This window comes from Pteropus alecto, unplaced genomic scaffold (assembly GCF_000325575.1).
Source record: "Pteropus alecto unplaced genomic scaffold, ASM32557v1 scaffold49, whole genome shotgun sequence".
NCBI lineage: Eukaryota > Metazoa > Chordata > Mammalia > Chiroptera > Pteropodidae > Pteropus > Pteropus alecto.
This window is the reverse complement of record NW_006443131.1, coordinates 1,737,953-1,747,743: the sequence shown is the minus strand read 5'-3', so window position 1 is coordinate 1,747,743 and position 9,791 is coordinate 1,737,953. Positions and strand designations below refer to the sequence as shown.

Genomic DNA, 9,791 nt, shown 5'->3' with positions numbered 1-9,791 from the left:
CCGACCTGGGCTGCAGCCCATAGAGGAGGGGCAGCCGGAGGAGGGCAGGGCGGCCAGCCCCGCGGCCGGCCAGGGGGCCTCCGCCGCGGAGGAGCGGGAGGAACCCGGCGCGCAGGCGGGTCTTGAGGGTAAGGGGCAGCAGGAGGAGGCGGGAGGAGGGCTGGGCCTCGGCCTCGCCCACGCCTCCAAAGCCTACAGCGCGGCCCGTCTCCCCTCCACTCTGTGTCGCCCGTCCGCCTCGACCCCTTCTACCGGGGAGCGCTCCGGGAAAGGGAAGCCGGGTGGGTCGTTGGGCGACGGGACTAACTCTTTGCTCCCTCTTTCTCCCGCCCCTCCTTGCCTGGCTGCCGGTCCCGCTGCCCTCCTGCCCCTCCGCACCTGCCCGGCCAACCCTGCCTGCAGCCCGTCCCCTCCTGCTCCCTCGGCCCCTGGTTTTCCGGTTCTCGGCCGACGGGCGCCCCCTGTTGGAGGGTGGGAGCGCGGGCGCAGCTGGGTCTCTGCTCCTGGCGCCTCTGGCCAGCTGGCCCGGCGCCGGGCTGCGGCTGCTGGGGGCGCCGAGTCCCCCAGAAGAGCAGCTGCTGCCTGTCCGCCTGTCCCCAGTGGGAGCCTATTCGCCTCCGGCGCGAGGGGCTCTCCCCTGCCTGGCCAGCCCCGAGCTGGCACTGCTGCTGTCCCCGCTCTTTCCCAGAAGTAGCACCTTCCCTGCCGCGGCTCCCCCACCCCGCCAGGTACCCGCCCCCCTGCTGCCACCGCCACCTCGTCCGCCGAAGGCCCCTCGCTGGACCAGGAGCCCACCGCCTCCGCCCAGGCTACGTAAGACGGACACGGGCCGGCTCCGCAGGCCACGCCCCAGGCGGCCGTCCCGCCCCTCCAAAGCCCCGCCCCTCCAAAGCCCCCGCCCACACGCACGTTTCAGTTCTTTCCCGGGTTTCCCGGCCCCGCCCCTCGACCTGGGGCCGACTCCGAGCAAGTGTTGCGGAGTCCGTACTCGCTCCCGTGCTGCGGGGAGGCTGCCCCTCTCCCTCGAGGCCCCGGCGTAGTGGACGCGGACCTGCCCAGCTTCCATACTGAGTTTAGGGCGGTCCCAGCAAGTTTATTGTTAAGGACCTTGGGTCACACCCTCTGTGGATTCCCTGGCCAGTGTAGTTTGGGCCTGACCTCCACGTTGCTCGGGAAGCGTGGAGGGTGAGGCTCCACGAGCCTCTTGGCCGAAAAGGGCCTGAGCACGCCGCCCCCACGAGGCCGGCCCCACGTGGGCCACGGGGGCGCCCTCCGCCGAGATGTTGCCGCGGGACCCGGATTTCCCCTTCCCGGCGCCTTCTAGCCTCCCAGTCCCTGGGTCCCCTGTCTCCTTCTCCTCCCTCCCATTCCCGACTGTCTGTCTTTCCATTGGTCCGGGCTCCCCACGTGCTCCCCGGGTCTCCGCGGGCGGGACAAGGGCCTGGGGCGGGCAGAGGGTGCCCCTCCCTTCCTTCGCCTGTCACCTCCCATCCTGGTGCGAGCAGGACTTCCGGGATCGAGGAGGTGGGAGCTCGGCCCTGAGGAAGGAAATGGGAACGGGGAAGGGGCGGCGGAGAGGGGCCGAGCGTGCTGGGGTCGGGGCGGGACTTCACTACCGGGGCCCGGGTCGAGCTGACCCGTGCTCTACCCAGCCCTGTGTCCCCTCTCCCAAGACCGTTCGGGGGCAGGGGCGCTGCAGAGTCGCAGGAGGTGACCTGTGCAGAAGCCTGGAGTCCTGGGGTAACCCTTGGTAAGTGTCACCGCGTTCTTCCCTTCACCCAGTCCGTAGTTCCTGGTCGTTCGCCGGCGTCCCCGGAGCCCAGCGACTGTGGATGGCAGAAGCCCAGAGTGGGACTGGCCAGCTGCAGGAGCAGAAAAAAGGTAGGCCACCCTGCCTCCGGACCCCTGGCTTCGGGAACCGGCTGCCCCTCCCTTGGGCCCTCCTCTCTCATGGTCAGATTGCATGAACCGTCTCTTTAAGCCCCTCGGGCACACCTGGAGGCGACAGGGGGCTTGATGCTTCTTCCCTCTCCACCCCTCTCCCAGGTCTCCTGATAGCCGTGAGCGCCTCAGTGGATAAAATCATCTCGCACTTTGGGGCGGCCCGGAACTTGGTTCAGAAGGTGAAGGTGTCTGTGGGAGGGTGTGGGGCGATGTCTGGGGGCCAGGACAGTTGGCGGGGAGGGGACTGGTGGCATCTCTGGACCCAGGCCCCCTGCGCTGCCTCCAGGCCCAGTTGGGGGATAGCCGGCTGAGCCCGGACGTGGGGCACCTGGTGCTGACCACCCTCTGTCCGGCCCTCCACGCCCTGGTGGCTGATGGGCTGAAGCCTTTCAAGAAGGACCTCATCACTGGGCAGCGCAGGAGCAGCCCCTGGAGCGTGGTGGAGGCGTCTGTGAAGCCAGGTGAAGGGGAGAGTGTGGGACTAGGTGGGGACCGGGGCTGGGACTGTGGCAGGACTGGGGCCTGGCTGACAGTGCCTGCGTCCTCAGGCTGCGGCACTCGGTCCCTGGGAACGCTGTATAGCCAGGTCAGCCGCCTGGCCCCGCTCAGCAGCAGCCGGAGCCGCTTCCATGCCTTCATCCTGGGCCTCCTCAAGTGAGTGGCTTTCTTTCGAGTGTGGGACTAGGTGGGGACCGGGGCTGGGACTGTGGCAGGACTGGGGCCTGGCTGACAGTGCCTGCGTCCTCAGGCTGCGGCACTCGGTCCCTGGGAACGCTGTATAGCCAGGTCAGCCGCCTGGCCCCGCTCAGCAGCAGCCGGAGCCGCTTCCATGCCTTCATCCTGGGCCTCCTCAAGTGAGTGGCTTTCTTTCCCGCACCTCCCCGCCGCCCCCGCAACTGCCCCAGCCGCCCCTCGCCTGGGCACTGCAGGGGTATCGCAGGTGGGACAGTGGTGGTGCCCCACGTCCCTCGAGAAGGCTGGCCCTCTTCCAATCTCATCTGCTGCTCCCGCCCAGAGGGGGCCGGAGTCCTCCCCCTCCCTGAAGCTCTGCTGCCTCTTTTCTCCCCCAGCACTAAGCAGTTGGAGCTGTGGTTTTCCAGTCTCCAGGAAGATGCAGGTCAGAGGCTCAAATGGGAGAGGATGGGGTTGCTAGGCTACGAGGGAGGAGGGGAAGGGAAGGGCTTGGTCTGCTGGTTCCCGCTGATGCCAGAATGATCTTAATCCGTGCCCCTGATCTTCTGCTTACAACTCTGTCAAGGAGTCCCATAGCCCAGGGGGGGAAGACCCAAATCCTCACTGTAACCTCCAAGGTCCTGATCCTCACCGTAACCTACTCCCTTGTCTCCAGGACTGGGCCTTTCCCTGGTCCTGCAAGCCTTCCTTTCTGTTCCTTCCCTCCACCTAAAATGCTCCCCCCAACTCCAGTTACTTTCATTCATCCTTGGGGTTCTCCTTCAGTGGGGTTGCACCCCCACGCTCAGACTAGGCTGACCCCCACCCCCATTTTGCTCCCACGGCCTCAAGTCCTCCTTTCTGTTGCTTGGTTTTTGTCACCATTTGTTCCCCGCAGGTCTCCCACTCTAGGCCGTGGTTCTCGTGGGCGGGGGTGTCAGCCCTGTGCCTACCGCGCCCCTCTCTTCTCTGCCCCCGCGCCCCGTGCCCAGCGGCAAATGGGGCCTGGGGGAGGGGGTGTCTGTTGCTGCTGGGCTGAAGCGGGGAGGGCTCGGCCCCGGGCAGGGGCTGAGGTCGCCTGCCCCTCCCCAGGCCTGCTGTCCGTGCTGTACCTGCCCACCGGATTCTTCTCCCTGGCCCGGGAAGGCTGCCCCTCCCTGTCCACGGAGCTGCTGCTGCTGCTGCAGCCGCTCTCGGTGCTGACCTTCCACCTGGACTTGCTCTTCGAGCATCACCACCTGCCCCTGCGGCCCCCCCAGCCTCCCGCCGCGCCCCGCTCGCCTCCAGCCCTGCAACAGACTGTGCAGGCCCTGCTGCACTGGGGGGGTCGGCTGGCCCAGAGCCTCCGTGGGGCTTCTGGGGAGAACCCCCCCAGCCCTTCAGCCCCCTCAGGCCCTCCCGCAGCAGGCAGCTGGTGGGAGCAGCTGACCCAGGCCTCGCGGGTCTATGCCTCCGGAGGCGCCGAGGGCTTCTCCCTTCCCCGGTGGGGCGCCACGCGTCGGGGGACTGCGGCTGGGGGCGCCCAGGAGAGCTCGCAGCCCGCGGAGGACTCGGCACCTGGCAGAGGCGTGTGGCTGGGGAGGCTGTTTGGAGTGCCTGGGGGCCTCGCCGAAACCGAGACTGGAGCTCTGAAGTCCAGGTAATGGGGTACCTGCTCCCCTCCCTGACTCTGACTCCCTCCCAGAGCCCCAGTCACCCCAATTTGAAACTTTAGAGTGAGCCGTTAGGTCGGAGGTTGGCTGTTGGTTTTTCTACAGCCAGGAGCTATAAAAACGGTGCACGCACTGTCATGGCTACAGAAGTACCTACGTGCCCTCCGTGGCGCCTCCGGGCCCTCAGAGCCACGGACGTCTACTCTCTGGTCCTCTGCTCGGCTCTGCCCGGGCTGGACCGTCCACTCGTTGGTGCCTCAGGCGCTCTCCAGTGGGTCCGTCTGGCCCACTGGCTCCGCAGGTCCCTCTGTGATTTTTGGTGTTCTAGACCTTTGCTGTCACCTCCCGGGTCACCCCAGAGGCCCCTGTGTTCCACGACCGACTCCTGACCGCTTTTACCCACCGGTCAGCCCCTCAGCTTCTTCCTCCCTGCGAAGCCCTGGGCTCTTGGGGCGTCTTTCTGGAGGCGGGGCGGCCTGTGCGAGCCTGTGTCCTTTCCTCCAGGAGACCGTCTAGCTGGCTGCCTCCGACAGTGAACGTGTTGGCTCTGGTGAAGCGGGCGGCACCTCCCGAGACCCCCTGTTCTGCTGAGGAGCTTGAGGCCTCAGCCCCCAGCATGGCGCAGACGCACAGGTGAGGATCGGGGGTGCCTGGTGTGCGCGTGGCGTGCGTGTGTGTGGTGTGTGTGCACGTGTGAGCTCGCGTTTCTGTCTTCACAGAGCGGAGGGGAGTAGTGTAAAAGGCCTCGGGCTGCGAGGTGCTTCGTTTGCATGTAAATCTGTAATGGTGTGACGCTCCTTTCTCTGAGCCATTTCTTGCTCTGTAGAGAGAGGAACCTTTGTTTTGGTTGTCACAAAGGCCAAGCCTGGGCACAGAGGTGTGCGCCTGGGTGCGCTGGGGAGCACCGCGCTGCCCTTCAGTGGGGTGTTTCCCCCGGTACCAGGGGCCGCCCCTGCTTTGGGCTCTGGCTTCCTTCGGCGTCTCTGCACTGAATTAGGCTTCTTGGCTTTTCATTCGCTCGGCAGTAGTTTTCAGGTACTTGCTATGCTCCAAGCCTCACGCAGGGGCGCGGCCACACGGGGAGGTATGTCGCAGCCCGTCTTCAAGGGGCTTATGGTCCAGTGAAGACCCCAGTGAATAAATGAGCGGCTAAAATTCGGTGTGGCGGACCCTAGGAGAGGAAGGCTGAGTCTATAGACGGGACTACTTCTTTAGGTTTGGGGGCGCAGAGAAGGCCTAGTGACGGTGTGGGCTCCACATGGGCCGGAAGGGACAGGGTGCAAAGGTGGAGAGACCCGAGTGCCACCAGGAGGAGCTGCGGGCACCCGCGGCGGCAGTGCTGGGGCTATCCCGGGCCTGGACCTCCCCTGTTCTGGGGCAGTGGGAGTCACCGTGGGGTCTGAGCAGGGTCTGGTCTTCCTGCCCGTGTTTTCGAGGACCTCTGGCTGCTGTGTGGAGGGCGGGGCCGGGGAGGGAGGTCACGAGATCCAGGGAGACCCGGGAGACTGCTGGGCTTCAGGCCGTGGGGCTGGGAAGGGAGGTGGCCTGAGCAGCGGGAGGGACAGACAGGAAGCCGGTTGTGGTGACTGATGTGAGCGAGAGGCCTGGCGCTTGCCGTTCAGGGGTACCCAGGACAGGAGGGGCTGGTCTGCAGGGTCCGGGTGAGTCACTGAGTTTGCACGTGCTGGGTCTGAAGCACCCAGAGTAAGCTGCCGAAGGGTGGGTGTGGGCCTCACGAGGGCTGGGGCCCCAGCTGGCATCAACGCGGTGGGAGCTGGGCCCCTCCGGCCCAGTCAGCGTCCCCTGAGCTGAACCGAAGGGACAGTCCGCACGGTGGAGCGGAGGCCCGGGGGCAGCCGGGCGCCCCGCCTCGCTTCCTCCCAGCACCGTCCTCCGGCTCACCGCAGGGCAGTCCGCGCTCTCTGCGACCACAGCGCTGCAGGGCCCGGCCAGCTGAGCTTCCGGCGTGGGGACGTGCTGCGCGTCGTCACCACCGTGGACGAGGACTGGATCCGCTGTGCGCGGGACGGAGCGGAGGGGCTGGTGCCTGTGGGGTACACCTCTCTCGTTCTCTAGGCCGGCCTCCCTCCCTGCACCTGTCTCCCTCTCCTGCCAGCTGCCAGTGGGGTGGCCTGTGAACACTAAACGGGTCAGCTGACCATCCCAGGAGCATCTTCCCTGTCGCAAAAGGACAGGCACTTCCCGCCCATGTCCGTTTCTGCTAATATGTAAAATAAGTTTTCCTCCCTCCCTCCCGTGCCCACCTGTAAGTCGTGATCTGCTCTCCTTCCAAATATATGAAAGGGACCCCCCCACGCAAACTCCTTCCTCTCGTCTGCACAAGGGCCCCTCCCCTCCCACCTGCAAAATGGAAAGCCTGCCCCCTCCGTCACGTGTCGTGGACTCTGCGGCCCGGTGTGTGCCTCGGCTCCCGTGGCCAGAAGGCCCTCTGGTGCCCTGTGTCGCCACCCGCCCCGCCTCGCCCGTATTTATCATGTGCTCATGGCGCGTGGGTGCCGGCGTCCGGACGCCCCTGGCGGGTGGGCCTGTGGTGTTGGTCTCTCTCCTTTCTCCTTTGTCTCAATAAAGTGTGGGAGTTGAATGTGTGTGTGTCACTGCGGGACTCGGGACACGGGCTGTGGGGGAGGGGAGGGCGGCCCAGGTGTCCTCATGGCTCCCTGAAGAACAAAGTGGCCCCTGCTTGCGCCCCTGTTCTGAGACTCGATGGCCGTTTTGGGAGACGGAGCCTGAGCCGGTGTGAGACAAGAGGGAAGACTCCGGTCGCCCTTCGAACTGCTCACTGGCTCTGCATCCCAGGCGACGGGCAGGAGCACGGGGTTGCCCGGGCCACCGCTTTCCCTCTGACGCCACCGCTCTGAGGTGGAGGGACCGCAGAGAGCACGGTAAGCTGACACCCAGGACTTCGTCAGCGTGTTGAGCGTCTCTTCAGCCTCCTGAAACGAGGAGCCAAGATGGTCTGGAGCTTCCAGGACACGGTGGCGGAAATCCCGCAAATGACGGCCCAGTGGGCAGGGGCCAAAAGGTGACGGGAGAAGGCTGTCGTCATGACCAGGCAACAGGCGGGGCAGCCGGGAGCCGAGGTGGAACACGGGGAACCTGGACGTCCGCCTTTGCCTCTGGCCTCTGGGAACCCGGCTGGCGACAGGCTGGGCCAGGAGGGGAGGGACCTCGGGGCCGAAGCTTTGCAGCCTTGGGCGGGCTTGGTGAGACCCCGACATGTCACACTTTTGCCTGTCATTTCTGAGGCCTGTGCCGGCCCATCCCCGCTGTTCCCTGCTCCTCGCTTTAATTTTGCTTCTTTGTGTCCGGCTGTCCTCTGTGACCTCTGCATCTCAGGTGTGTCCCGGGCCGACGCCTCTCGTCCCCGGTTCTGAGCACCTCTGGGGATTCCTAGCTGTGCTCACCGGAGTCTGAGGACTCCAGTTTACGACGTGTCCGCTGCTGCTAGTTACGGCTGCAAAGGAAGCCTGATTTTTATGATGCCGGCAGTTACGCAAACAGATACGTCGAGCACACTCCGGGACCGACGCGTCTCCACGTGCGGTCTGCAGGGCCCTTGTGCGGGCCGTGGCTTCCCGGGGCCCAGGAACACCTGTTTCTCACGGGGTGCCCTGCACTCCCCGTTCCGGACCACGTGCCCAGGGCCCTGTCCCCATGGCCTGGTTTTAGAGCAGTGGCTGTCCCAGCGAGGAGTCCCGGGTGCAGTGAGGTCGGCGCACCTAGACCATGTCGCAGGGCATCACAAAATAGAGCGCACACTGCTGTGAAATTAAGTTTAGTTTCGCACTATTATCTGGGACGGATGGCTGTAGTCGGCAGCACAGGTGAAAAGAGGCAAGCGGGGAAACGGACGCTGCCGCCCCGTCCGCGGCCCGCCGCCGGGCCTCGCCGCCGCGGGCGGGTGGATGTCCCTTCGTCGGCCAGTGCAGCCGCGCTGGCCAGTCCTGACCCGCCCATCTGGGATGAAGGTTAATGACTGGCGTTCTGGCTCTGACGCTAGTCCTAGGTGACCTCCGGCCAGTCACTTCACCGACTCAACGTTCAGTCTTCGCTTCCACGAAACGGGGACAATTGCAGGGGGCTCCACGAGGGTTAACTAGCTCTCCGATCTCGGGCAAGTTCCTTCACCTCTGTTGCTTCAGTTCCCTTCCTGGTAAAGTGGGTTTCGGTCCCTGAAAGGGCCGTTCTGAAGATTATGTCAAATCGTGCATACACGTGACCTGCTTCCGATGGCAGTGGCCTGACGTTACTGCCAACCTTGGTTACGAGGAGCGGGTGAGAGCACGGCACGCGTGTGAGGGACGGGGGGCGGCGGCTCTTTGGGCCGGTGGGGTGGGCAGACTGGCCCCGGCCAGGGCGACCCCACTACCGAGGAGATGGCTTTACCCAGCAGTCAACGGCGGGAGCCCACGTAGGGGCCGGGATGCTGATGCTGTGGTTTTAAAAAGCTCTCTCTGGAAACAGGATGGAGAGGATCCTGGAAGATAAATGGAGAATAGGAAAGGGGGAAAAAGAGCAAGCTCACCACTCTGTAGTTAGGAAAAGTTTTTTCCATTTAATACTAGACTTTCAAGGATTGAGATGCAAGCTTTTTATGCAATTACATCCAATGTTAAAATTGGTAATACATAATTTACAAAGATTAACATCAAAACAATCATCTATTTAGATATGCTTTTGTAAAAAGGAAATATATTAGCAGCATTTATATTTTCCGCAATCACACAGCCTACAGACATGCAGACTAACGGTCTCTATTTGCAGTGATGTAGTGCTTCGCCCCGCATTTCAAACACCAAAACCCGCCTGGCAGCTAGGGGGTTCTTTTTATTTCGTTATTATAAAATAACCGAAAAATAAAAAAAGGCATTAATTTCTACACCAGTAAGAAAAAACAAGTTTTTGCACTTACCTAACATTTGATTGTCTAAAAAACATTTCAGTTTTTAGTCTTTCAACAAAAGAAAGATAAAATGACAGAGCGTAGTGTCTTTTGCTTCTGTTTTCGCATTTTACAAAGTTTTTTTTTCTTTTTTCGTCTTTTTTAAAATTTTAGTGTTTAACACTATTAAAGGAAATATTGAACTTTAAACTCTTTCTTGTCACTTTCCTGCTTTTGACTAAAAGGAGACCCCCAAAGTGCCCCTGCCCCGCCTCCCTCCCACCTGGCTCCCTGAAATGCAAACCAAAAGAAACCCCTCCGACGGCTCGGACATGCGATTTCTCCAGCTCCACACGTGAGTAGCTGACACCCAGGCCTCTTAGTAATGTACAGTGCTTCTCTACAGTAAGAAAATACTCCAAACTATTTTCTTAATTCTCTTTTTTCTTTAATAAAATATTTATTCTGCTTTTTCTCTGCTCGAGGGGATCTCTGGCATCCCCTTTCTCTTTTGTTTTGTAGTTTTTCCCTCAAGATAGACACAGAAAGGAGGAAAAGAAAAAAAGCGTCAATGGAATGGAAGGTGGTCAACGTTTCTACCTAAACGAGTCAGAGCGTCG

The 9,791-nt window shown here is 62.5% G+C and overlaps 1 protein-coding gene across 3 annotated transcripts in view; it reads left to right on the top strand.

The window, feature by feature from the left end:
* The window catches only part of RUSC1 (RUN and SH3 domain containing 1), a 9,054-nt gene extending 2,184 nt beyond the window's left edge, over positions 1-6,870 (top strand). Inside the window, exons 1-10 of one of the 3 annotated variants that reach the window (XM_025040824.1) lie at positions 1-128; positions 403-813; positions 1,783-1,881; positions 2,047-2,123; positions 2,231-2,405; positions 2,493-2,598; positions 3,015-3,061; positions 3,709-4,255; positions 4,773-4,901; positions 6,176-6,870. The exon at positions 1-128 is cut by the window's left edge and continues 2,184 nt beyond it. In XM_025040824.1, coding sequence (XP_024896592.1) covers positions 1-128; positions 403-813; positions 1,783-1,881; positions 2,047-2,123; positions 2,231-2,405; positions 2,493-2,598; positions 3,015-3,061; positions 3,709-4,255; positions 4,773-4,901; positions 6,176-6,344 — 1,888 coding nt within the window. In that variant the 3' untranslated portion in view covers positions 6,345-6,870. Of the gene's footprint in view, positions 129-402; positions 814-928; positions 1,525-1,782; positions 1,882-2,046; positions 2,124-2,230; positions 2,406-2,492; positions 2,599-3,014; positions 3,062-3,708; positions 4,256-4,772; positions 4,902-6,175 lie in introns of those variants that run through there. The other 2 variants (XM_025040825.1, XM_025040826.1) reach the window with 2 other exon arrangements.
* The last annotated feature ends 2,921 nt before the right edge of the window (positions 6,871-9,791 follow it).